This window comes from Vicugna pacos, chromosome 18 (assembly GCF_048564905.1).
Source record: "Vicugna pacos chromosome 18, VicPac4, whole genome shotgun sequence".
NCBI classification, from domain to species: Eukaryota; Metazoa; Chordata; class Mammalia; order Artiodactyla; family Camelidae; genus Vicugna; species Vicugna pacos.
This window is the reverse complement of record NC_133004.1, coordinates 34,042,708-34,069,600: the sequence shown is the minus strand read 5'-3', so window position 1 is coordinate 34,069,600 and position 26,893 is coordinate 34,042,708. Positions and strand designations below refer to the sequence as shown.

The window sequence follows — 26,893 nt, the reverse complement described above, 5'->3', positions numbered from 1 at the left end:
GTGACCTTCAGTCGGTCGGAGACGTCGGCGAACGGAAGGCCTCTGCCTGTGCGCCGATTGGCTGCACGGTGAGGTCAGCCCCGCCTCCCAACTTCCGCTCTTATTCCTTGCAGAAAACGCCAGCATCTTCTCCGAATCCCGCTCTTCTAGCGTATTCGCCGCGCAGTTGCGATGCCTCGTGGAAGCAGAAGCCGCACTTCCCGCGTGGCCCCTCCGGCCAGGTGAGGTCACCGCGGGCCTTGGGGCTCTGCCGGCGCCGTGACACAGAGGGAGGCCGCGTTGGGCCACGGCGCGGCCGGTTGTCGGCGGGTGGGGGAGTCCGTGGGGCCGCCTCAAGCTGGTTGTAGGGGTTTGGCTAGTTTTCCTGTCGGTGGCAAAACGTTCTAATTTCGAATGTCCGTGAGTTACTAAAGTATTTTAGAGTTCATTTTAAGTAAAAACAGGCCAGTGCTAGAAAGAGTGAATATTTTAAACTAATCCGGCTGAAACGTCAAAAATAGAAAAAAAAATAAAGGTGGTATAATCGGGAAAATCATCGTATTTCAATTCAGTAAATAATCTTTGAGCACCTGCCATGAGCAGTGAGCGTTCCAAGGACTCGGCCCAGTTGGGGACACAGTCGCCAAGGCCTCACCTATATATGACGTTTTCTGGTTCATAAAATATTTGTAAAATGTATTGCCAGTGATAACCTCAGAGGTAGTTGTTATTCATGCTTTACAGAAGTAGAGAAACTGGAGACTTGTGATAAGTGACTTGTCCAAGGTCACGCAACCAGTAAGTAGGGAAACCAGTCTCAGACCCGAGTTTTCCGGTGACAGACTCAGGACATTTAGCACAGAACCACGTTGCTTCTCTGGACTATGGTGGATTGTGTTCAAACAGTATGCTAGGCGTGTAGGGAAGGAATTCACTTATGGAAAGATGCTGCTAGCCAAAGGAGGGGAAACCACATTTTTGTAAAGTTATGCCAGATACCACCTGATAGGAGGTGAAGTTTTGAACCTAGCCTTATTTGGGGGAAGAGCACCCAAGGAAGCAATCTAAAAATGGACAGAGGGAGTTTAATCTATGTGAAAGTTTTTTGTGTTTTTTTTTTTAAATACAAGTGCTTGGAATTGATCTCAGGACCTGGTGCATCTAAGCCTGTGCTCTACCACTGAACTATTCCCACCCACCAGTTTTTTTCTTAACATTTATTTGATCCCTCAATAAAATGTCAGCTTCATGAAAGCAAGTGGTTTTTGTCTCATTAACAGTTATTTTAATTTTTATGAAGTATTGAAATAACTGTGTTCTTTAAAGATATTATAGACTGTGTGAATACATGGAAATGGTTGCAAAAAGCAGGGGAAAAGGGTTTATATTTGGTGATTACAACCTTAATAGACAGTTAAAGGAAAATGATGTAAATAGTTCAGGGAAATGCGTTCTGTTAAGTTTTCTTATATGTATGTGGAATATGTGTTTAATGATTTAAAATGAAAATTCTGAGGTTTATTTTTAACATGCAAGCGGTTTTTTTGTTTCATTGGTTTAGAGGTTTTTTTTTTTAGGTTGGCAATCTCCAAACCTGGCGGGAAGTGGGAACTCACACTTTTTGCTTATTTCTTTTGTAGCCGGGCACCTCCAATGAGAGCTGCACCCAGGCCAGCACCAGCAGCTCAGCCACCAGCAGCGGTTCCACCATCTGCTGTTGGCTCCCCTGCTGCTGCACCCCGGCAGCCAGGTCTAATGGCCCAGATGGCAACCACTGCAGCTGGCGTGGCTGTGGGTTCTGCTGTCGGCCACACTCTAGGTCATGCCATCACTGGGGGCTTCAGTGGAGGGAGTAATGCTGAGCCTTCAAGGCCTGACATCACTTACCAGGTAAGAGTTGGGGCAGCATTCCCTTCGGTGGTGTATTTTATGAGAAAACCTAGTTATTTGCAAATTGTTTACATGTAGGAACTGTAATTTTAGAATCCACATGTGGAGAATGGTTTATCAAAAGCCATGTTTGAGTGGGGAGGTTATAGCTCAGTGGTAGAGTGCATGCTTAGCATGCACGAGGGTCCTGGGTTAAATCCCCAGTATCTCCATTTTTAAACATTAAATAAATAAACAAACAAACAAACCTACCCCCCACCCCCAAAGCCACATTTGGCAGTAATTTTTCTCCTCTCATGAGCATGGGTGTATACTCTATTTCTGGTGTACTTGAAATGCTCATCCATCTATTTTTCTATTAGTCCCATTTTTTCCTCCATGAAACTTCACTGAACCACTGGTCTTTAGATGCCCAAATAACCATTTCACTGTATTTGCATTTTTGTTCTTGAATCTTTCTGATTACAACTAGAATTTTTGCTAAAGCTCTTTCTGCCTTTAACACTTTGATCACCCATTGTGGATTGGGTGTATTTCCTGTGGGGCCCAAATTCACACTTTACCACAGTGTGATGCACTGACAGTATAAGTGCTTATAATTAATCTGTTTGTTTTTCCAGTATAATTGGGATTGTTTTTAAACAACAATTTCTAATTTTCAATTTTCAACCTTTTTACACTTTTATTACTTCTTGGAATGTCATTATTCTGCACAGAATAAATTTGAGTAACAGAATAGTCTGTGGCGTTACTTTGATACTTCTTAGCTGCAGAGGGATATGTGATCCAATTAGTAGAACCGATAGATCACAGTTTACAAATTAGAAAAATTCCTCAAGGCAAAACAGTCAGAAGAATGTGTGTCCTTTGTTGTCAGAAAAGCGGTCAAACTTTGGAACAACAAGAAGTTAGGAAAAATGTAAAAAAGACAGAAACATATTGTCCTAGTTGTCTCAAAACACCACAGCTTTATATAAATTGTTTCAGCAAACATCGTAAGAAAGTAACAGTATTATATAATTTTATTCAAAAGAAAATAATTTTTATCTGCATATATACTTGTATGTTGTTACTATTGAATACTTGTATTACAAATGAAAACTGTTACAAATTACTTGTAAAAAACCTGCATAATTGGATAAAGGAAAGTGTCACCCAGATTTGGGTGAGGCGATCAACGTGTTAAATTTTATCATGTTCCATGTTCTTAGACAGCAGCTGTAGTTTGCATCTGGTTCTAGTTCTGTTTCCCCAGGTAACTTCAAAGACAGTGGCTCTTGCTCTGTGTTGGGGAAAAGTCTGATTTCCTTTCTTACCAGTCCTGAATGTTACGCCTTTGCAGGAGCCTCAGGGATCCCAGCTGACACCGCAGCAGCAGTCTGGCCCGTGCTTCTATGAGATGAAACAGTTTTTGGAATGTGCCCAGAACCAGGGTGACCTTAAGCTTTGTGAGGGTTTCAGTGAGGTGCTGAAACAGTGCAGACTGGCGAATGGTAGGTGATAAATCAATCCGGGATTGAATTTGTATCTGCGTAATTCACTGAATGGTACCCCTGGCCCCTGTGAAACTTAGGGGGTCTGCGTTTAATAAATTAAACTGACAAGTTAGAGGAGATTTTGTTTAAATTACTCTAAAAGTAATTAACTCCTCTAACAAGGAGCTAGTGTAGAGGTTTCTACTCATTATCTTAGGCTTTTGCCAGTTGTGTTCTGAATCTGATTCTTCCTGAAACAGGTATAGGTTACTGTGTGCACCAAGATTTTTTTTTTCCCACAGTCTTACTGTGGTTATTGCATGTGAATGATTCATAGCCTTAGTGCTATGACTATAAAATTACATTTGATTTCACCACGGTCCTGGAATGAGCATAAAGATTGACAGCATTATCATTCTAGACACCTCATCTGAGAGAGACAGGTTTATTAAATCCCTCAGTGGGACCTTGAGCTTTAGGCTCTCTGGAATGTTGGCAGTCAGCTTGTTTTATGTGAGTTCCTCCTATCAACCTGAGAATTCACCACCTATTAAAAATGCCTATTTTCATTTTCCCACCTTCATTTAGGTAGGAAATAGGGGAGAAGTTAATCCTTTCAGGTGGTTGAACTGTGGAATTAGGAGATTACATGGACAAGTTTATCTGAAGTCTTTGATGAAGCTACATCTTGTACGAAAGTGAATATATTTCTGCTTCAGGACTCCACCCCTGGAAGCATGTATGTCTTTTCTCAGTTGTGGCAAGCGTAGAGTTGAAGTTTTGTTGGTTGCAGGATTCCTAAATAGCTTGTGAAAGAAACTAATAATTTTGGGCTTCATCCCTCCTTTCATAATTTGGAGGACTTATGTTTTGTTGAAAACATATAGCTAGTGCTCTTCTAACTAACATACCTTTTCTGTTTGCAGGATTAGCTTAATCAAGAAGTTGCAGGTGAAGACATGAAAAATCGTCTCTCATGACCAAGTTGATTTAGCATAGAAAGCTAATTGATAATGAAGAGATGCGAAAGTGTGAAACCACTAGTTAAACCTCTCCTCTATCGTTAGTAGCTATTTTTGCTTCAGAATTGCAGTTGGAAGAGGGTGTCCTTCCTAAACAGAAGTTCACTGAGATGACATTGAGTTTGGGGCTGGCAGGTGTTTGGCCTCTTAAACATGTTTTTCTGATGTTATTGTTTGTTAATTAATTAGAATAAAGTGATTTTCTTTCAAAATGGGGGTGACTCATAAGAATAAGTTTATAAATCACAAATGGCACACACATTGTGAACATAAAGGCATTTTACAGAAGAACACAGTTGCCTCAACATGTCTATAAGTTTACCTAGTTTGTAGTCTCTGGGTGTTGAAGTCGCGAGAATCTGGCAGAGCTTCCTGGGGGGCTTTTCTGGAGAATCAGTTCTGTAGGGAAGAGTTCCCTGGCAAACACGCTGCTCGTTAAAAAGGTTCCAGGTGCTGCAGGCCTTTGGCGCCAACGTTGAGTGAACTGAGCAGTAACAGGACTTCTAAAATACTAACTGTTCCAATCTGGTGAGTGATGAAGGAACAGTGGGAGTAGACCCCTTCCAGGTGTGGGTTCCCTGTGGCCAGGTTGGCACTACATGTCAGTGTTAGGCTAGGATATCCAGTGAATTGGTTGGAGATGAAAAATCATTCTTTTCATAAAACTGCAGATGTTTTTCTTAAATCATTGTAGCTTCTTCTGGAAAGACTCAAGCTGGCTGCAGTTGCCTGCTCCATGTTGTCTTAAAGAGTTGGACTCAACTTGGGGTGCATGTGTACATTATGCTCTGCAATTTTCCTGCTTTCAAATGTACCTTTTGGAGATTATGTGATCTCCCCCCCTCTGTTTTGGAGACCTCTGTTACCGCTAGGTGAGTGAAATGCTTTTGAATAACTGGATTATTCACCTCCTGTCCTCACCTGGGTTCTTAGAGTGCCCCACACTGTACCTAATCATTCAGTTCCAGAAAAAGGGCCAAGTCTGCCTTTCCTCAAGGACCTAAATGACCACAGACAGTTCACTACTGGCTCGTCCTCCAGCATATTCCTCCTGGGCTCATCAGTGGGCTCTTTGCCTATTTTCCTAGAGGCTCAGGACATCTGAGTGCATAGTACTAATGCCCCTTATGTCCAAGGTGTGATGGTGTATGGTGGGTACCCAAATATTGATGAATCAATGAATGAAAGGACAATGAACCACTGACAAAATGCAAGAGTGACTGATTTGGCCTCTCCCTGTTGGGAGCCATGGCTACACAGAAGGGCACAGGGAATAGTCCAGTAGGTGTAATGCCTGTTTGCCTTAAGGTTAGAAGGAGGTTTTGTCATGCACTGTAAATGTAAAACTGGCAAGAGTCTACAGCTTAGAATCAGAAAAGACAAAAAAACAACAAAACTTACTGACAGTAAAGAAAAGGAGACTGCAGTGTTTTCATCCTTGGAATCAGATGTTGCATATAAGTAAGCTGGAAGCCTTTATGGATAGAGGCAGAGTTTATAGCTTCATTCTATATAGCAGTGCAAAGTATTTCCCCAGAGTGAACATGGTATGATGGAAAGAGCACATGGGCCCACGTCAGGTTCACCTAGGCCCTCCTGCTCACCTACTTGGTGACCTTAAGCAAATCATTCTCTAAAATTGGCTTAATACCAGAGTTTTGATGGTAGAAGTGAGAGTATGTATGAAATGCTTTATAAAATATGAATTAAATGAGTGTTTATAGGCTCAGCATGTGTGCAAAGCACAGTAGGTAATATTAGAATTAGGGGTTTGAAGAAAAGGTAGCTTTAGAATGAGGGTGAGCCGTAAGTAAGTGTCCAGTGTGTGCCAGCATGTCGCATACATGATTTCCAATTCTGTCAGCCTCTTAAGCTAGAATTACACTGATGAGGACCCTCACCCGAAGAACCCAAAGCTGCACATGGTTAGAGGCCATGGAAGTCTCATTAGAAAATGCAGGCTGAAAACAAAATGGGTTAAGGAGAAAATCATGGAGGCAGATCAGAGATGGAGCCCTGGAGGGGCTGCATTTTGTAGGCCAGCCACATAAGCCCTACCCTGCTGGGTCCCCGTGGCAGCCAGGACTGGAGGTGGCACACAGGTGCGCTGAGACATTCTCTGGGGCTCTGCGCCCAGCATACACAGAGATGGCTCCCGAAGAAGCGAGGGCGTTCCCGGGCAGCTGGCTGCATCTCCAGGCCTGGAGGCTGAGCGAGCTCCCGGGGAAGCCTGGCCACCTCGCACTTCCCTGCTGGCCCCCAGGCCAGCAGAGCTTCCTTCACCCTCCACCAGGGGTCAGCCTGTGCCTTGTCCTACGGAGCCTTGGCCCATATCCCAGGTTTGCAGTTGTGTTTTATTTTTGGCACCGCAGCCTTCCGTCATCAAGCAGCAAAGCCCAAAGGGAAAGCAGCAAGATAGCCTACTCTGGCCACAAGTGTCTGTTCGGGTCACACTTCAGTCGTCCGTTGTCCCCTTTCCCCAAGGGGCTCCGGGAACTTGGGATTCCTGTCACATTCACTGAAGGGCCTGCGAGGACACAGTGGTGAGTAGTTGGACCAGTGAGTGACAAAAGCCAGGCAGCAGGTGGGGAGAGGGAGAGACTGGGGTAGAGAAGTCAGAACCCCCCAAATTCATTAGACCCACCTCTCCCTGCTTCTGAAGGCAGATGGGCCCAGAAGAGTGGCAGTATTAACCCTCCAGTTCACTTGTCTACAGAAAGCAGGTCCCTGTGACTGTGTTGTCTGACTCTGAGTTCGGGGGAGGGATGTTATGTTCCAAAAACGCCCAGGCTACCTACTCCCGTCTGGGGACCCTTTCCAAAGGAGTCTTGGAAAAGGCATGGGGAATGCAGGTGGGGGCATGATGTTGGCCCCAAGTTAGGCCCAGAGCAAGGGGATGAGACAAGACAAACCCCCGCCCAGCCCAGGAGACGTGAGTGCCGCTGGAACTCAGCACAGCTGGTGGTGCCAGGGCATGGTGGGGCCTCAAGCTGGGACGGCATCCTGGGGTGGGTGTAGACACACCCTTTGTGCACAGAGGGCTGGGGGAAGGGAGAGACCGTTTGCTACCCGGCTTTGGGAGGTGGAGGGGCACAGATACCCAGCTGGGGAACTTAAAAGGACTTGCCATGAAACGGGCTTGTTTTTGTGGGGAACACACACCCCTGGGCTCAGCTGGGGTTGCTGCGGGCAGAGGCAGCCTGTGAGAGCTCAGGCGCCTGCTGCTGGCAGAGGAGACCGTTGTTATTCTAGTCCTGCCTCTGGTAACCAGGCACCCAGCGGTGGGGACACCAGCTTCCTGGAACAGCCGGCCTGTCCCAAGGCAGCCAGGGCTTCTGCCTGACGGGTCAGCAAATTGGCCCCTTTGACAGCCCAGGCCTTCTTGGACCCAGAAAGAGCAGTGGACATGGGACCAGATGTAGCTCTGGCCCTGCTGAGTGGCAGCTTGTGCCTGTTTTCTATCTGCCCCTCTTCCTGTCGGTACCTGATTTTCTCCATTCCTCGAGTCCTCCGTGGAGGTAGGAGTTCAGTACCTGGTGGCCTCTGTGTCCCTGAAACAAAGCCAGCCAGCTCAGCTCCTCTGGGTCTAGGCCTGAGTGTCCTGGCTCTGTACTGCCCCACGCTGTAGCAGGACCACTCAGGGCTCACTGGCCAGCTTTAGGTAGGACGGGGGGCATTCTGAGGACAGGACCACCCTGCCGGCAGGAACCTGGACCACAGGGATGCCTCCAGCTATTGACTTACATCTACTGAGCAGCCTCTGCGACACACCTGCAGTGGGCACAGTGGGTAGGGATGGTTGGAAGGTCCTACAGGTGATCACAGTCGGATGGAGGAGATGACAGCACACACTGACAAGTGGTACCAGAGGCTGGGACCAGGACTCACCCATCAAGCTCTGCACCCCTCAGAGCACCTGACATAGTACTTCCCAGAGTATGAAAGAAAGAAAAGGGAGGTTGAAAGGTGGGAAGGAAGGATGCAAGAAGGAAGGGAGGGAGGGAGATTATGAAAGTCCTGGTTAAGGACAGAACGGGTGAGTTAGCGGCTGTGGGAAGCACAGCAAGCCTGTCCCGGAAGGAGGGTGTTTTCCAGGGAGGACAGTTACAACCGGGGAGATAAGGAGAGGCAATGGGAGCGGCATATTTGAAGATGAAACATGAAGCTTCTCACCTTTTTCCACAAGTGCTGAGAGCAGGCAGAGGAAAAGCAGGACTAGCCTCGTCTCCTCAAAGAGGAAAAGAAACAGCACTTTAATATGTCCTTTGCAGAGTTTTTCAGTGGTTCTTTCTAAAATCAAGGGTGTGCTGGCCTTGTCAAAGCTAATCTTGGAGCCCGATGGCCTGATTCCTGCCTCAAGCCTCGGCTTGGGCCCGGCTGACCATCTGCTGCTCCTACAGGGGAAGCAAAAGCTTACAATGAGAACACGTAGGGAGCCACACGGTCATCTGGGGTCACGAGAACTCATAGCCAGTGGGGAGAAGCAAGCTGGGCTCTTGGGCTCTTTTCAAAGTTTTTTTGTCTGTTCACAAACATTTGCTTTGAACATTCACAAGAGGTCAGCCCTATGCCAGGAAATACAAAGATGAGGGAGAGATGGTTACAGCCCTGGAGGAGCACATCCCCTAAGTCAAGAAGGCTGATGAGTTCTTTGTGTTCCCTTCTTAGGGCCCCTGGGAGTCACCCCTAAGGAGCTGAGCATGACCCAGGACAAGGCACTGCCGGACTTCCATTCCGCACAGAGCTTCTATGAGAACTATGAGCCCAAGGAGATCCTGGGCAGGTAAGGCCCAGACCTTCCCCATGAAGTGCTGTCCCAGGCTCCAGCCAGCTCTGTGGGCTGGAGAAGTCTCTGCTTGACCCTGAGCACTGACCCTGTTTCCATCCACAAAGCACTGTCCACCTGGAGGAAGCCTCATTTTGGAGTCCTGCCTTCCTGAACCAGGACGGAGGAGGCGGGTGCAAGAGCGCCCAGATCAGAGACCACTCCTAGCAAAGAGCTCCCCCAGTGCTGCTGACAACATATCCCAATCCAGCTTTGGGCCAGGGCTGGGGATCAGGAGTCTGAGGGAAGTTTATGGCCCTAAGAGGGTATGGCCTCTTCCTACGGGCTGGGGAAGAACACTGGGCTAGGAGTCAGGAGGCCTGAGAGCAGGCTTCTTCCTCATCAGCTCCAGGCAAATCGCCCTCTCTGTGCCGCCCTCACATCCCACCATCCCTGAAAGCTCGCAGGAAGTTGGGGGACAAGGCAGGACATCTCTCCTGTAGCCTGAACCCAGGCCTCCCCCTGGGGTGAGGGGCCCCCAGGACTATCTGTGCTCTGCACCCCTAGGGGAGTTAGCAGTGTCGTCAGGCGCTGCATCCACAAGCCCACGTGCCAGGAGTACGCGGTGAAGATCATCGACATTACCGGCGGGGGCAGCTTCAGCGCCGAGGAGGTGCGGGAGCTGCGGGAGGCCACGCTGAAGGAGGTGGACATCCTGCGCAAGGTCTCAGGACACCCCAACATCAGTGAGTGATGGCCCCCAAGCCGTGGAGGGGTGCTGTGCCACAATTCTGCTCTGATAGCCCTAGTCGGGGAGACTGGCCCCACCGTGCAGCTAGCCAGAACCATCCAGAGGGTCTCCTGCACCCCGAGGCCCAGCCAGCCCAGTGCCCTGAGGCTTGAGGTTCCCAGCTCCACTCTCACTGCTCCTGGGATTCAACTCTGTCCAAGCCTCCTCCTCCAGCCAGACAGAAGGGGTTGCAGGCAGGGCTGGGGCTGGGTGGGGGGTGGGAACGTGAAGCCCCTGGGCTGCCCCCTCCCCTGGAGGGCCTCCTTTCAACATCACCCTGATATCCCCTCCAGCTTCTGAGCCAGCCCCCAGCAGCTTTAATCCCCTTGCCCTTGAGCCTCCACTGCCCCTGCCCGGGCTCCTCTGCTGCCTGAGACGAGCTAGCCATTTCCATTTCAGTACAGCTGAAGGACACTTATGAGACCAACACTTTCTTCTTCTTGGTGTTTGATCTGTAAGTACCCGGCCCTGGAGCCAGCCAGCCATACCCTGGGCCTATCCGTTGTGCTCCCCCACCAGGGCTTCCTGGAAACCAGCAGCCAGCCCCCTACACGCTGAATGCCAAACAAGACCACAGATGCTTTAGGAGAATCAGCTCCTGGGGTCAGGCTGCCAGCTTTTGAATCCCAGGTACACCACTTATGGGCTGGATGGTTTAAGAATCAGTTTCTTGGCAGTGTTATAGGAATAGTAATAGCACAGTGACCGGCACAATGTAATAATTCTTTTAATGCTAATAATTATTAACTACACTGATGATGACAGTGGTGATCATTCAATACTTATTCCAGACGTTGAAAATATAACCATGAACAAGACAGATTAGGTTGCTGATTTCATGTAAGAATTTTCACAGGGAGGGAACAGAAAGCAATCAAGTCATAAAATACACACCGAGTTAAGCACATGCATGTATTCATAAAGCTGAGCAGGGGTTGGAGGCAGTGGGGCTCCCTTGGGAGTGGACAGAGGATGCCCTCCAGGAGGTGACCTGGGCAGAGACCTGGATGAAGGGAGATGGGGATCTGAGCCAAGACCTGGGGAAGCAGCCTTCTAGCAGAGGGAGGAACCAGAGCAAGGGCCCTGCTGGATGAGCTTGACATGTCTGAGGCTTGGAAAGGAAGTTAGGGTGGGGGAGTGGAGCAAGCTTGTGACAACGGCAGGATACAAGGGCAGTCAGTCCCAAAGAGCAGAGCAAGCCAGCATTTTCGCCATGGAAGAACTGCGGAGGGCCGAGAGCAGGAGGGTGATGTGATCTGATTTACTTTTATAAAGGATCCTGCTGACTGTAAGGAGGCAAGAGTGGAAAGGAGGAAGCCAGTAGTATGAGGGCAAGAGACCCACCAGGGGAGAGAAGCAGATGGTGGAGACTGTATTTAGGGTGTGGTTCCAAGACTAGCATCATCATCATCAATGTCACTGTCCCTCTGCTTATGTATCAGCATGGCTATTGAGATGAGCTCCTTGTCCCAGGGTCCACTTCCCTGGGGACTAGTGGGCCATTTAGCTCTGAGAGCCTCTGTTTTCTCCTGGAAGTAAAGATGATACTGCCTGTCTCACCAGGCTCCAAGCATGGAGTTCGAACAACACAAAATGCTCTGTGAACAGTGCACTCAGACTTACTACCAGTCTTATTGGAAAAGGTTCCCAAGGAAGGAAACTCCCTAGCTCCTGTTCCCCAGCTCCACCAAGTCTTCACTGAAGAACATACATCTCTGTTGCACAAAGCATCAAATCATCATTGTAGAGCTGTCTTGATTACTCCACACATAACTGCTAATTTAGGGACTAGATTTTCTTGAGAAACTTACGCAAGCAGATTTTGAATTGTTGCAACACTTCATTTTGTAGCCATACTAAACATGTGCAGTGATGGTTTTTAACAGTTTAACTTGGTGTGTGTTTACAATTAAACTGCCAGCTCCGGGAAGGCAGGGGCCTGCTTTGCTGATGGGCCTTGCACGGTCCTTGTGTTTACTGGTAAATCTTTTTGCTGCTCCTGCTATTAGTGAGTTCTCCTAGTGTCTTTTTGTTTTCTCTTGAAATTCAGAATTTTATTTAGAAACTGTTTAAAGTAGGAAAAAAAAAACCCTATCAAGAAAGACCAGGTGGCAAATGGGCTCCCAGTAAAATGGAATTTTAGGGCAACAGAAGTCTAAAAGGCCACAAAAGAGAAATAGCACCACTGTTACTTGATCCTCGTGTCTTTGAAATGGAATTAAAGCGATGAAAACTGGATACTGCCTTTTAGGAACATAGTACTGAGCGTGTATGAAACAAGGCTCACTTCTGTAATTTCTAGGTTGCTCCTCAAACAGAACTCCCCTCCCTGCCCCACCAACTAAGCTCAAGGGTTTTGGTGCCCCTCTCTGCCACTGGCCAAAATCCCTTGTGCCCCACTTTCCCTGGGGATGGGCAGAAGGCGGGCAGGAGTGGGCAGGACGCACCTTTCCTATTTAACTAAGGGAGACTCTCTCGGGACCCCTCCAGACTTGCCCAGCTGCAGCTGTCCCAGCTCCGCTCAGCGGCACTGTCCTGCAGCTCAGATGTCTCTAACCTTTGAAGAAGTTGCTTCTGGAAGCTATTTTTAATGCTGCCCCAAGTTGCCCTCTAGAGTATAACTAGGTTATTGTAGCAGAGACCTCTTTCTAGATCATCCCAAGAAGTGAGATGATTGAACTGCAATTCTTAACCCTAAGGAATCCGAATGGGCCAAACTGCTCCTCCACCGCTCGTACTGCTACTGCTGTTTGTTCCTGGGAAAAATCAGGAGACTCCTGTGCTTCCGGCCTGGGTCTGGGGCCTTGGGCCAGCGGCTCAGGGTCCCTCTTTCCCCTCCCACCCGATTTTGGCCCTGATAGATCCCAGTCCATGCTGTCACTCCCAAGGATGGGGGACCCTGACACTGGTGCCATCGCAACCCTCCTGCCTCCCTTCTCTTCTAGTCTTCCCAGATGATGTCTCCACCCACTCCCCCAGCGCCTCCCCGCAGATCTTGGTCCTTCACGGAGGGTGGCCTATTCTGCCTCTGGAGGCGTTAGAGGGGGAAGCAGTTCTCTGGGGGCAGGGTGAGGGGGTAGTCTTGGGATGCCTCCAGCTAAAATCCCTCTGCCCCCACAGGATGAAGAGAGGGGAGCTCTTTGATTACCTCACTGAGAAGGTCACCCTGAGTGAGAAGGAAACCAGGTGAGGGTCCATTTGCTCCTCTCCCCACTCCCTGCCGGTCCTGGTGCTACAGGCCCCCAAGTCTTGGAGGAGGCCCAGCATGCACTTGTCTGGGTGGGGTGTGTCAGCTGCTGGCTTTGGTGGTCTCCCTCCCTCCTTGACTCAACCTAGATAGTCCCAGCCTGTCTTGAGTCCTCCCTCACTTGCAGTCTGGCTGGTATGTGGGCTTTGGTCTCCCTGCCTGTCACTGGACCCTGCAGAGGAGGAGATGAGTGTTAACATGTGCCCTCCCACCCCAGAAAGATCATGAGAGCCCTGCTGGAGGTGATCTGCTCCTTGCACAAACTCAACATCGTGCATCGGGATCTGAAGCCCGAGAACATCCTCTTGGATGACAACATGAACATCAAGCTCACAGACTTCGGCTTTTCCTGCCAGCTGGAGCCGGGAGAGAAGCTGCGAGGTCTGGTAACGTGGCCTTAGCCCACGTCAGGCGCTCAGGCGCTCTCATCAGCTCTCCCTGAAACAGAGATTGCCTGGGTTCTCCCCTAGAATAAAAATCCTACCATTTCAGGGCCGGGTGTCTCTTCACAGGACTGGAGTGGGCCAGGTTCCCACCACCTGCATGCCACAGCAGGATGGCTAGATGTAACTAGGCAACCAGTGGGCCCCAAGTAGGTGGCCACGTGAGCCAGCACCTTGGCCCTGCCCTTGGCCCTGAAGCTGGCCAGTGTTCAGAGAGTCCCAGCCCAGGCACCATTTCGGTTCTGTCTCCATTGTTTCTTTGGGCCTTCCTCTTCCGAGTGCCCCCTGCTGACCTGTCCTGATGGAAACTGTTCCTGCAGAGGTGTGTGGGACCCCCAGTTACCTGGCCCCTGAGATCATTGAGTGCTCCATGAATGATGACCACCCAGGCTACGGGAAAGAGGTGGACATGTGAGTGTGCTGGGGGAAGGAGGTGACCCCTGGGGACAGGGACACCCCCATGGCCAGGAGCACCTGGCTGAGGAGGTAAGGAAGAAGTAGGAGCTACAACCGGCTTCTGCCTTTCTTCCTGCCCACCCGGTGCCAGGTGGAGCACGGGGGTCATCATGTATACCTTGCTAGCCGGCTCCCCGCCCTTCTGGCACCGCAAGCAGATGCTGATGCTGCGGATGATCATGAGTGGCAACTACCAGTTTGGCTCCCCGGAGTGGGATGACTACTCCGACACTGTGAAGGACTTGGTGAGAGGCCCAGCCTGCCGGCTTCCGGGCTCGGGTCGGGGGAAGGTCCAGGCTAGGGAGAGGGGGGTGCACCGCGTCACAGGATGGAGGCACCTGCCAGGGGAGACCCGCCTTGACGTTTTCCGCTCCCCCTTGCTGTCTCAGGTCTCCCGCTTCCTGGTGGTGAGCCCGCAGGGCCGCTGTTCGGCAGAAGAAGCCTTGGCGCACCCTTTCTTCCAGCAGTACGTGGTGGAGGAAGTGCGGCACTTCAGCCCCCGGGGGAAGTTCAAGGTACTGAAGCTCGCCTCCCACTCAGGGCCCCGAGGCGGGCGCTGCAGGCACCTGAGGTCCAAGGGCCCTTCCTGGGGACTCTTCACACCCCCGGGGTTTCCAGAGCACCCACCCTTCCCCTCCTGCCCAGCCCTGTGATGGTTCCACCTCAACTTCTGGCTCCACGGAAGACAGATCAGTTCCGACAGCCTAAAGCCCTGTGCTTGCTGGTGGGGTGGGAACAGGGATCGGGCAGCGCTTGGGCCCAGCAGAAGCCACACAAGGCTTCCCAGCAAAGAGGCTCAGGGCCTCCTGCACTGGAAGGGAAGGAGACAGGCCTGCGGGGGCCAGGCCCAGGTCCTCAGTCCCGGCCTCCGCAGGTGATCGCTCTCACGGTGCTGGCCTCAGTGCGGATCTACTACCAGTACCGCCGCGTGAAGCCCGTGACCCGGGAGATCGTCATCCGGGACCCCTATGCCCTCCGGCCCCTGCGGCGACTCATCGATGCCTATGCTTTCCGAATTTACGGCCACTGGGTGAAGAAGGGGCAGCAGCAGAACCGAGCTGCCCTCTTCGAGAACACACCCAAGGCCGTGCTCCTCTCCCTGGCTGAGGAGGACTACTGAGGGGCTGGCAGGCAGGGGAGGTGGGGCGGGGGTGACGGGGGGGAAGGGAGCCACAGACACGTAAGTCAAAGGAGTGAGAGTGTGGGCAGGCCTCCGTCCAGAGCAGGCACTGGGCCCTGGCCAGCACCCCTGGAACCGGGGCCACTGTCCCCTCTCAGGGGCATCACACAGTGGTAAGTGCAGTCGGAGCCAGCCCCACGGAGTGGGGAAGTGGGGGACCAAACGTGGTCCAGAAGCAGGAGCCCGCCTGCCCCTCCACATCCCAGTCGCATCGCCATCTCAGCTTCTCCTCGCGACACTCGGATACACTTCCCTTAGGGTCCCAGAGTGAGGACGAAAGACACAGAACAGTCTGAGGTACAGATCCCAGGAGACTTTACTGACGTCACAACGTCCAGGGACACCATGGGAGCAGGTTCTTCTCTGGGGACATGCTTTCAGAGGTGTATGGCAGCCCTGACATAACGACAATAGAAGGGGAAGCTTCTGCTACTCGTCTTTCCGGAGTATTATTTACTGCATGACTTCTGTGGTGCCATCTCGTCCGGTAGATCATTCCTTGCCCTAGACCCCTCTAAGACTGACATTGTGCTTCTAAGAGCCCAAGTGACTGCGTTTTACATACAGACAGTGGAAATTAGGTTCCCTTGGAGGTTGGAAACCCCACAAATGAGGCAAATGAAGGAAATCATCTTCCTTCTATAGCAGCTTGCTGGGAAAGCAAGGAGACCTGGGGAGATTCTGCCATGAGAAAACAGTGTCAGATCCCGAGAAAGGGGAAGGGAGCAGACTTAAAAATGTTTAACAAACTGCCTTTCAGAGTCCTCTACCCTAACTGCTTGAGTATTTGGTCCCTATAAGGTTAATATTTGACCTCCAAGAGAAACATCGCGCTCCTAGCCACAATCACAAGTTACGCCCCTTCTCCAAGAGACAGCAGCACCCCTCTGCAGAGGTCAGATTTCTCTCCTGCCCTGGCAGAGGGGCCTGGCGCAGAGGATGGGGACAGGGAAGGAGGTCGTTCCTGAGGCTGAAGTTGAAGAGCTTGGAGTCTGGCTGTATTTGCAGTGTGGCCAGGGAGTGACATGGGGACCACGGGAGAACTCTCTCATCTGCACGGCTGCTCACAGCTCCCCAGGCAGTCGGCCTGCGCCAGAAGCACAGCGGAAGCCGAGGTTGTCTGAGGCTGAATCTGGGGTGTTGCCCATCCTGCGACCAGGGAAGGGGAGAGAGGAGGAACACTTGCTGAGAAAGGGGCCTGGGGCCGTACCCAACCTTCCTGCTCAACCTCCCAGGGCCTGCTGGTCTGGGGTGCCTGAGGCCTGGGGAGGGCAGGTCCCAAGTGTGAGCAATTCCTGGGGGAAAGAGGTAAGACAGGGCCTTGGGACAGGGTGGAGGAAGTGAGGATGGTCCTAAGAGACCATGCTGGAAGTCAGGAAAGGCAGCGACTAAGAACTTCAACTGTCAGTAGTTTAGAATAACTCAGCCCAAAAAAACCTGTCGGTAAGAGGTGAGAATATCGCAGCACCAATCAGTACTTCACACTTTTCAAAGAACGTTCATATCTCTTCCTTCATTTGCCATTTTCCTTACTGCTCTGGGAGGCAGGATTTGTTCACCATTTCACAGACACAGAATCAGAGACCAGAAAGATTTAAATGTCTTGCCCAAGGCAAACCCAGTTTCCTGATTCCCAGGCCAGTACTTTCCCCACTACTTTGTTCTAAAGAAAAAGGTGGGGAAAACCCAGAGGCCTCAACACGTCAGAGTAACACCTGCAAACCTGACATCCTGAGGCCGCAGGAATAGTAGCCTCTCTACAGTCCTTACAGAACCCAGGAGTAGGAGGAGTTGCAGGAAGAGTAACCAAAATAAATCTACAGATGAACGAAGTAGAAAGTTCTAGAAAGGGAGCCAGGGACCTACCATTCAGGTGCCACCACTAACCACCTGCATTGAAATAAGCAGGTCTCAGGACCTCCCTGAGCCTATTTTTGCTTGACTGTGAAACAAAACGATTGTAGAAAATGATTTTTCATGTGTCCATGTGCTGGAAGCATCAGTATTTCCATGACCCCTGGCCACAACCTACTAATGTGCCCGTTCCACTTCCCTCCCCCTGCATGCCTAGTTATGAGGTCAAGTGGAGAAGCCCAGATGATTAAGATGCTGAACACAAAGTCTCTCGTGGTGCCGAGAGCTGGCAGGAGAAGGCGCCAGCTGTCTTGGGCTCTTTGCTTTCTCTGCAGTACCCACAACTCCCGGTAGAGGGAGAGGTGTGGGGGTGGCGCCCCCTGTGCTCTGGGAGACCAGGACCTGGACCCTGGGCCCCCAGCTGCCAAGACCCTCACCTGGTGGTGACGCGGGCCCGGTGATTGGCGGAGCCATCGGCTGTGTCGATCCAGGACGCCCCGCGGAGGACACGCATGTCCTGGCCGGGGGCCCGGTATGGGGTGGCCGTCCACTCCCACACGTTGCCCACAAGGTCGTAGAGCCCTGCAGCACAGCAGCAGGCCAGTCCCGGGGGGAAGCACCACACCCGCCCTGCCTGGCCATCCATGGCCCTGCGGAGCGAAGGCCCCCCTGTGGTGCCTCTCTGCCTCACCTCACCCATCATGCAGAACAACCCCTCCAACCAATGTAAATGGTGACAGCCACCCGATGAGCAGTCTTACCATAGTCGTTCTGTGGGGGGAAAGCATTCACCGGGGAGACTCCATGGAAGCCATCCTCAGCCTTGTCGCCTTTGGGGAATGTTCCCTGAGGGGGAGGAATTTAGGCTGAAAGATTTGCCATCCCGTCCCAAGGCAGGTCTTCCTACCTGCCCAGAGGAAAACCAAGGCCATCTTGCTGTATCACCTGGGGTAGGGGAGGGCACAGGGCAGGGACTGAGGTTCCCATCCTGAGTTTGCAAACCGGCTGCCTCACGTCCTCCACCGTGACCTCCTGGCTGGACTAGGAAGTGAGTGGCTTCCCCTGTGTCCACACAAGCCCACTCTACTCCCACCTTCTCCACTCTGGAGACTTTCTCCCATCTGCCTCCAACCCCACGTGCCCTGGGAAGAAAGGCTCCGCTTCCCCTCTGTGTCCTGGCCCCGGCCTGCCTTCTCAGGGACCACTGCTGCCCGTCCTGTGCTCGCTTGTGCATCTCTGTTCCTTCTACCACCAGCAGGCTTCACTCTCCCCACTCCACCTCCTGACTCCACCTCCCTCACCCCCTGCTCATTACCACCAACATTCTGGAGAAAGGAACCTGTATTTGCCCATGCGATTTGTTCAGTTCATTCCGTTTTCATTAAGATTGGAGTTCAGCTGCCTCCGCTCTTACAAAAGGGAAGATGAAGGGGCGGTAACTTACTCGTCACCTACTACACGCTAGGGCTGCCACGTCGATCTCTTTTAATCCTTACAAGGTTGTGAGGCAAGTATTTTCTCCCTTTAAAAAGCTAGCAAGGGAGGCTCAAAACAGTTCCTTTATCAAAGATCACACAGTGAATAAGTCAGATCTGGCTTTTCGAAAAGCTTTGGTCCCAAGATCATCTAAAAGGTCAGTCTACCGCTCAGGCCCCTTTCAAGGCTTCGTCCTAGAGCCCAGGTGCTGTGCTCCCCTCACGCTGCAGAGCCTCCCAGTGACAGCCTTCTTGCCTAAGGTAATGCTGTTGACTCCCAAGCCACTTGCTCGGACCCAGACCTCTGTCCTAAGCTCCAGAATCATGTTTTCAACTTCTAACTGAGCACATAAATGACCCAAAGGCATCTTAAGCTAGGTGGATCCTAAACTGACCGGTTCCCCCACCATGCGTGTTATCTATTCCGGATAATGGTTGCAACATCACCCTATTGCCCAAGCCTAGATTCATGCTTGAACCCAACTATCTTCCCCTCCCCATTTGGCTAAGTATCACACCCCATCTCTCTTCTCAGGCAGGCCCCTCCCACTTGGTTTCCTCTTCATTCCACTTCCACTTCATTCAAGTGTTCACAGTCCCCTGGGCACAGCCTTGAGTTCAGAGACCTCCTGCCACCACTGCAGCTCTGCTCACCTGGTCCGGCGCAAATCTGCCACAACCAGCACCCCACCCCCAATCAAAAGGATGTCCTGACTCCCCTGTTTAAAAACCTCTGTCAGTTCCCCACTGCCTGGAAGATAAAATCTAAAACCACATCACGGCACCCCTGGTCCTTCATAATTTGCCTCCAACCCACCACCTACTTTATCTCCTGCACCCCCCGTTTCCCTGTGTGCTAGCATCTCTGAATCTGTCATGCCACCAAACACACAGCACCCTTTCCAAACCCGGCACCCACACTCATGTTGTTTCCTCCGTGGAACACCCGCTCCTCCACTTTTCACGTGGCAAGCTCTGGCTCAATCAGCTCAAGTAGCATCTTGTCTGTGACGTCCCTCCCTGCTCTCCTGGCAGTGACGCACTCCCAAGCACAGCCGCGCGTCTTCACTATGAAGCACCATAGTACCGTCTCTGCTTTACTCCGTGCCAGTTTTCCATTCCACTGGAACATGAAGCCTCCTGAATCCCACTGTCAAACACAACGTCTAGGCTACAGAAGGTCTCAATCAATGCTCTTAGAGACGACAGGAGTGAGGGACGTGTGTCTTACCTGCCACAGGTTGGTGCGGTTTGGCTGGAACTGGTTTCCCCAGGGGTAAACCTGACCTGCCAAGAGAGCAAGGAAAGAGCAGAGGAGGGAGGGGAGAGGAGGTGGGGAAGAAGGGAAAGACAGAAAGAGCGAGGGAACCGAAAGGAAGTTAGGATGTGATGCAAAGAGTAAATTACTCACTTTTATTTGCCACGCCCCTCCCTCCCACTACTATTGCATTCGGAGCGCCTGGCCTGATTTGCTCCAGGACACTACAGTTCTAGGTGTGGTTCTGACCAATGCCACTCTGTAAACTATTCGTTCCCAGCTTATGCTGAGGTAAGTACAGAAACTGAGAGTAAGCACTGAGAAACTTGTTAATGTGACTTAGGTTGGATAAATGAACAAGCAACCTCGTTTATCACATTAATAACTCTGACTACGTACAGCCTGTGTTCGTTCAGTGAGTGTGCAGAGGTGCTGAATATGGGGAATTGCTATTTCATTCTAACTTTCTGTTTAGTTAGGATTGCAACGTAACAGTTACAAGCAAACAGCAATTTGTTATATTAATCCCTGTACAGCTATGGAAAAGGTATACAGTATAAGTAATTCTTTTCTTTTTCCCTATGCTGTGTTCTTCTGATTATATTTATTGAAGTGCAACATGTCTGTGGAATCTCCAGCAATTAAAAACAGTATGTCCCTTTGTCTCCATTTTCCAGTTATTAATTTTTACTTTATGGAAGTTCTGGTCTAAGACGGATTAGAGATAACAACCACAAGCTCAGTGGTAGAGCTCATGCTTAGCATGCATGAGGTCCTCGGTTCAATCCCCAGTAAATCCATTAAACCAAAAAAAGTTAACACTGATTTATTATAAGTTGACTATACTTCAATTAAAAAAAAAAGAAACACTCTTACACAGTGTAAGAAGCACTGCTCTAGGGAGCACGGGCCATTCCCAACCCCTTGCAAAAGCAGGATGGGGAGAAAGAATAAAGGGAAATCGCCGTGGCATCTCTATACCCTTCAAGCCCCCTCGGGCAGCGAACTCCCACTCCTCCTCAGTGGGCAGCCGTTTCCCCCGCCAAGCACAGTAGGCACGCGCATCATTCCAGCTCACGTGTACCACTGGGAGCTCCAGTCTCTCTCGGATGCCAGAGCCAGGACCTGCAGGCTGATAGCCAGTAGTGAAGTGAGACAACCTTCAGGGACCCCACGGAAGTCTGAGGAAGGCTAGGCTTAGGGCGCCTGAGCTCACCTTTTACCACTAGATGGAGCAAGGACGTGGGAAGAGAGAGCCTGGTGAGTGAGGAGAGGTCCACAGTCAGAAAGAGACTAAACATGAGATTAAAGGGAGAAATGGGATGGGCAAGGGCTAAAAGGACTACTGCAGAGGAAACAGAGTTGCTTGGCCGCTTCCCTGAAATCTCTCTGTCATCCTTTTAAACTCAGTATTCCTAAAAGGGCAAGGGGTCTAGAGAAGCCAGGCCTCCAGAATAAGAGTCAACAGGGGTAGAAAACAAGATAGAGAAACCCTACCTGCCTCCAGAACGCCTTTTCCACTGGAAGCCACCACAGAACAGACTATAAAAAAAAAGGAGCATGCAATTAAAAAAAAAGGTGGGGGGAGGGTACAGCTCAAGTTGTAGGGTGCGTGCTTAGCGTGCACAAGGTCATGGGTTTAATCCCCAGTACTTCCTCTAAAAATAAATAAACCTAATTACCTCTCCTCCAACCCCTCCACCAAAATAAAATAATTAAATAATACAATTTAATAAAAAAAAAAAAAAAAGAAAAGGAACATGACTACAAGATGCTCTGATCCAGCAAGGGAGCCTTCCTGACTGACACATGGGACGCAGAGTGGAGACTTCAGGGTGAGACTAAGGTGGTCCAAGTGAGGCTGTATCTGGAATCTTTAAATTGTGACATCTTACCATCCATATTAGAGGGAGGCTTGTCAAGATGTTTGGTTGTTGCTGGTTCCGGGAGCAGCACATGTCCTGAATCAAGCATGTTACCTAGATCTTTACAGAGTCTCTCTTTGCAGAAACCAGCACAGGGTTAACTTCCTGGGAGTGTGTGTTCATCTGACTTTTTTTTTTGTGGGGGGGGTCCTCTCTTGCTTCCTCCCAGCCTCCAGATCTCAGGTTTGATTCTCTACTCTGGCCCAGGTGACCCCATATCCCACGAGATTCTCTGTCCAGGTCCCACTCTCATGCTGTCAGCTGCAAACCCAGGTTCTCTCACCTGCATTTGGTGGATTGCTTTGTTTCTAAGCTCATCGGAGACAAGGTCCTCAAAGACAAAGCTCCACCCAAACATCTCAGCCTCCGTCCGGTACTTTTTCTCCCTGACAAACTCCCTGGGAAAGAGACATTTCACATGGTTCAGCTGATATGGCTCTGTGCTCTACTCTCTCCCTCTCCTGCTCCAGAAAACCTCATATATCCTTATCCTATTAGTCACACATTACAGAATTTTTCTGAACTACAAGGAATTAACCTGAAAGCCTGAGCAGGAGATTTCTTTTTAAAATCTGTTGCTGTGTATGCAATTCACAGACAGTAGAATTCACTCTTTTTGGTGTATAGTTTTGTGAGTTTTGACAAAGCATGTAGTCACGATCACAATCAAGATACAGAGGAGTTCCATCAGCCACCTCCCAAAATTTCCCTATGCCTCTGCAACCAATGATCTGGTTGTTTTTTGTTTTTTGGTTTTTTTTGTCTCTATAGCTTTGTCTTCCCAGAATAAAAATTCACATAAATCAAATCCTTTGATTTTGGGGTTTGGTTTCTTTCACTTGGCATGCTTCCGAGATTCATCCATGTTGTTGCCAGTATTGACAGTCTGTCCCTTGTTATTGCTGGGTTCATTATATGGATAGTCCATATTTTGTTTATCTATTCACCAGCAGCAGGTCACCTGGATTATCTCCAATTTTTGGAGATAATGAATAAAGCTGCTGAGAAGATTTAAGGGTAGGGAATGGGTTTCTCTTCTGAAAGGTCTTCATCACATACCTAATCTCACAACAATCATGGGAGGGAGGCAGAATAAGCATTACTATCTCTAACAGATGAAGGAAACTGAGTCAAATAAAAATGGCTTGCTGAGATTTTAGAATGGATTTTCATATAGTTTGGTATGGCTTAGAAAATTTCAGCAAGCAGATTTCTGGGGTAAGGCAGACTGTTTTCATTGGGCTAAGAGTACCCTCTCTGTGCCAGCCCTCTGACATGAGAAGACATTGTTCCACTATCAAAGGGGCATTGAGAATGGAGGAGGAGATCAGATTTGGTAGCAATAGCTATTTACCAACCTCAGATCATCTGAACAGTCTCATACCCTTACTAAAGAGTCAAAGACAGAATATGAGTTCTAAGCAAAGTTTATGGGGCTTACTAGAGATGACATATTTCTATCATGTAACAGGTCATAATTTGAAATATAAAAGAATCCATCTATCTATTTCTGGTTACCATGATATGGTACAAACTTGATCAGAAGAGATTTCTCCTTTAATTTTAATAACTCTCCCGTTTAAAAATATTTTTAAAGAACATATAAGCAATGCACCCTGTATTGTAGGAAACTGAGAAAATAGAAGTAGGTAAAAAGAATAAAATTAAAATCATCATCCAGTATCATACCAACTAAGATACAACTGTCCATATTCTCCCTCTCCCAAACCAAGGATTTTTAAATAGCTTTACTATGGTGCTTCCTGTAATCATTTTCATTTGGAAGTCACAAAAACATGAGCGAAATTCATCAACAAATGCAATGTTACATCTTCCAGTTCTCTTTAAATGCATATACGTTCTATACACATAGTTTAAAAAAATGAGATGGTACCTTATTTAGTATTTTATAACCTACTTTCTTCATGTAACACTTCCTATCTCTTTTTGACAATGGAGTTTTTAAGGGCAAAGTATTGTTATATTGATACAGTATGTTTAAGTAATCCTTACATTTTTAATATTTGCTTACAATGTCATCTTTTTAGCTAAATGTTTTTGGACAACCTTAATTTTTTCTTTCTTTTTTAAATCTTTTTTTTTTTTAATGGAGGTACTGGGGATCGAATCCAGGACCTCATGCATGCTAAGCATGTACTCTACCGCTGAGCTATATCCTCCCCCCATTAATTCTTTAAGACAAGTCCCTAGAGGTGGAGTCAAATGAGTCAAAGGACCTGAGGAGTATACTGACAATCATTATGCTTCTTTCTGCCTGTGTCTCCTGAATCAATTTTTCCCTCACAACCTTTCACCTTGAAAAGTTTTACACAAATGTAATAGTTAAAGTCATTTCCCACATTTGCTTTATTGTCTTCCCATCCACTCCTCTTCCTTCTCCCCTCCTCTCTATATACTACCCCGCTACCCTCTGAAGGTGAGTTGCAGATATGCTCTGGATCACTTTCTACTTTAGCCGACCCAAAGCATATCACCCTGGGGAAACTGAGGCAGCTCAGGATGGCTTCTTAGATTGAGCTGGAAACATAATGTTTGACTCCTAAAACAATGCCATTTCCCTAAGTAAATATAAGGGGAATTTAAGGGACTCTCAGCTAGTAGGATCCTTTTCCCAGTTCCTTCTCCCCTGCTGAAGAGGCTTCTGTTGAGTATTTTTGACTTCTGCCCACATTTCTCAGTGCTATGCCTAGTGTACTGGGCAAACACTGGTTCAAGAGTCAGGAGATGTGCCACTAGCAGAGAGTGAGGAATTCAGATTCTTCATCTTAAAAATGTAAATAACACCACTGCAATGATGATATGTGATAGTGAACAAGCTAATTCCTATTATGAAGATTAGACTAGCCTTTCCTCTTCCTGGAAGAATATTTGATGTACCTGAAATCTTTGTTGGTGACAGGAAATACATCAATGGCAAAAGGTTTTACTGCCACTTCCCGGACAGGTCCTTCACCATCTCTGCCATCTGGTGAATTTGTTCCCATCTGGAATCTCCCACCTGGGAGCTGGACCATGCTAGTTGTCTGCCCATTCCCTGCAGAGGAAAAAGAGAGTTGTCAGTACTACATGAATGTACATAAAACTAGTGGCAGTATTTGGATCATATGTAAGACTCATAATGGTATAATGAAAAACAAACAGAGGCTTTAAAAATTTGGCTTTAAATTCTTGTTCTGCCACTTAATTTGCTGGGTGATCTTGGGCAAATTAGTCTGGATTTCAATTTCTTCATCTGTAAAACGGGGATAACATCTAACTACCTCATGGTCATGGCTGTATTAAAATAACATGTATGTAATGTTTAGCGCATGGTAGGTTTTCAACAAATGCTTTTCTTTCCTTACCTCTCTATTCTTCTTCACAACGCTTTGTCACAAGACAAATCTAGACACTATACTCTGAAATACATCTATCATCTGTCTTTCTTTCTTTCTTTCATACTTCGGCTCATGCTATTTCCCTGCCCCTTCCTCTCCACTTGCTGAACTCTTACCAGTTCTTAATGATTTTCACCATTAAATCATATGCTCCAGAGAGAAAAAGACGACATCTATTTTGCCAGTGTATCCCTGGCACCTAGCACAAGTGTACACTAATTACCATCAAATAACTAAATGAAATCCTTCATACTTGCTATTTGAATGCTTCTGAAAATCACAGAATTAAAAGCATCTTTAATTCAACCCTCACATTTGACACAAGGAACCCAAGATCCAAAAGGGAAACTGACTTAAAGAGCTAGTTAACAGGGGACAGGAGTAGACCCAAGTCTCTTAACTTCCAGGTCAGTGCTATTTCCAACAGCCACACTTGTCAGGCTTGATGTACTACTTTCTGGTATGCTTCTACCTAAGGACGTCTAAGTACCATAAATTCCATAAAGGCAGAGCCCACAGCTTTTCATGTTCCTCAGGGTCCTATCTTTGGCCTTCACGTTCTCATCTTGACACATTCATACTGATGTTTTCATCCACTTCAAGGGGTGAAAAAAAAGAAAAAAAAAAAAGAGCAAGCACAGAATTCTCATGTTAAAAGGGAGCTAAGAAACAATATACAACTGTTTGTATATGAACTTTATTTTGACACTAATTCAACAAGTAAAGTATAATTTGAATACTAACTGGATGTAGGTGAATTTGAATACTAACTGGATGTTTAATGATATCAAGAAGCAGTTAATTTTTTAGGTGGGAAAGTGATACGGTGTTTTTGTGTGTATGACTTGTCTTTTTGGCTATTCAAGATGAATATTTGTAAGTAAAATTGAATGCCGATTCACTTCAAAATTTATTTCCCTGGGGAAGGGGAAAGTGGGATGGATCCCAAAGGATTAAGATTAAAGCCATAACCTGGCAACCGTTAAAGTTGGGCAAGGGGTACGTGGTGGGGAGACGCTCGTTATATTCTCCTCTTTTACTTTTTTTAAGTTCAAACTATTCCAAAGTAATTAGTTAAAAGTAAAAAAAAGAAGTGAGATACGATCTGAGCTGTTAACGACCTGGCCAAGTTGGCCGCCTCTGGAAGAGGCCCCTAGGCCGCTCCAGGCCCTTGGAGGAAGCGGGCGGAGGGGCCATGGTCTCGCTCCACCAGGACGGAACGCCCTACCACTTTCCTGACGCCTCCTGGGACAAACGACGCCAGGGGGAGTCGGGAAGGGGCAGCACACTGACCTAGCTCGAGCCACAGGCCGGAGAGAAGCGACAGCAGAGTCAACAGCGGCAGCGCGGAACCCATGCCGAGAACGCGAGCCCCGGGAGCATCACAGGGTACGCCCCACGGTGCGGCTCTGCTGCGCATGCGCACCGCACGCATCACGCCGGCGACCACACCTCCCGCGCGCGCGCACGCACTGCTCCTAAGCGTCCTCGTTTAGGAAGTCAACCCAAGGACGTTACTTCAGGAGCTGGGATGGCGCTGCGGCCGGAGTTCGACGGGCTGCGGGGCCACGTAATTAAGTGCAATTTTCTCAGGGTTAGTGTCAAGAGGCCCTGCCGTTCCAGAAGCCCCTTCAACATACTGTTAACTTTCGGACTGATTGATTCCCTTCCCTTTTATATTCAGATTCCCTTTGTGCCCCGGAGTCCCACCGCAAGATCACAGGAAAGGTTTCAAC

The 26,893-nt window shown here is 48.9% G+C and overlaps 3 protein-coding genes and 1 long non-coding RNA gene across 8 annotated transcripts; 2 read left to right on the top strand and 2 right to left on the bottom strand.

Annotated features, from left to right (window-relative positions):
* Nucleotides 1–62: 62 nt before the first annotated feature.
* Nucleotides 63–4,580, top strand: CHCHD2 (coiled-coil-helix-coiled-coil-helix domain containing 2). The gene is made up of 4 exons (XM_006201448.4): nucleotides 63–221; nucleotides 1,620–1,869; nucleotides 3,212–3,362; nucleotides 4,271–4,580. The coding sequence occupies exons 1-4, from the start codon at nucleotides 172–174 to the stop codon at nucleotides 4,279–4,281; spliced, it is 462 nt and encodes a 153-aa protein (XP_006201510.1). The 5' UTR covers nucleotides 63–171; the 3' UTR covers nucleotides 4,282–4,580.
* Nucleotides 4,581–6,701: 2,121 nt separating this feature from the next.
* On the bottom strand, nucleotides 6,702–9,008 carry LOC140687117 (uncharacterized). The gene is made up of 2 exons (XR_012061226.1): nucleotides 7,851–9,008; nucleotides 6,702–6,893 (listed from the first exon to the last, which is right to left on the bottom strand). It is a non-coding gene; the product is annotated as an uncharacterized lncRNA (long non-coding RNA).
* PHKG1 (phosphorylase kinase catalytic subunit gamma 1) lies at nucleotides 6,775–15,679 on the top strand. The gene is made up of 10 exons (XM_006201342.4): nucleotides 6,775–6,909; nucleotides 9,035–9,149; nucleotides 9,699–9,877; nucleotides 10,321–10,375; nucleotides 13,042–13,107; nucleotides 13,386–13,549; nucleotides 13,932–14,022; nucleotides 14,159–14,312; nucleotides 14,457–14,582; nucleotides 14,942–15,679. The coding sequence occupies exons 2-10, from the start codon at nucleotides 9,067–9,069 to the stop codon at nucleotides 15,185–15,187; spliced, it is 1,164 nt and encodes a 387-aa protein (XP_006201404.1). The 5' UTR covers nucleotides 6,775–6,909; nucleotides 9,035–9,066; the 3' UTR covers nucleotides 15,188–15,679.
* SUMF2 (sulfatase modifying factor 2) lies at nucleotides 15,546–26,580 on the bottom strand. Of its 5 annotated transcripts, none has more exons than XM_072943035.1 (10): nucleotides 26,451–26,580; nucleotides 24,658–24,814; nucleotides 22,043–22,157; nucleotides 21,332–21,376; nucleotides 20,816–20,966; nucleotides 19,808–19,863; nucleotides 19,664–19,726; nucleotides 17,863–17,947; nucleotides 17,539–17,683; nucleotides 15,546–16,396 (listed from the first exon to the last, which is right to left on the bottom strand). In XM_072943035.1, the coding sequence occupies exons 1-10, from the start codon at nucleotides 26,575–26,577 to the stop codon at nucleotides 16,312–16,314; spliced, it is 1,029 nt and encodes a 342-aa protein (XP_072799136.1). In that variant the 5' UTR covers nucleotides 26,578–26,580; the 3' UTR covers nucleotides 15,546–16,311. The 5 variants fall into 5 exon arrangements, with proteins under 5 accessions (XP_072799136.1, XP_072799137.1, XP_072799139.1 ...); XM_072943036.1 differs by lacking the exon at nucleotides 26,451–26,580 and adding an exon at nucleotides 25,648–25,753; XM_072943038.1 differs by lacking the exon at nucleotides 17,539–17,683.
* Nucleotides 26,581–26,893: the final 313 nt, after the last annotated feature.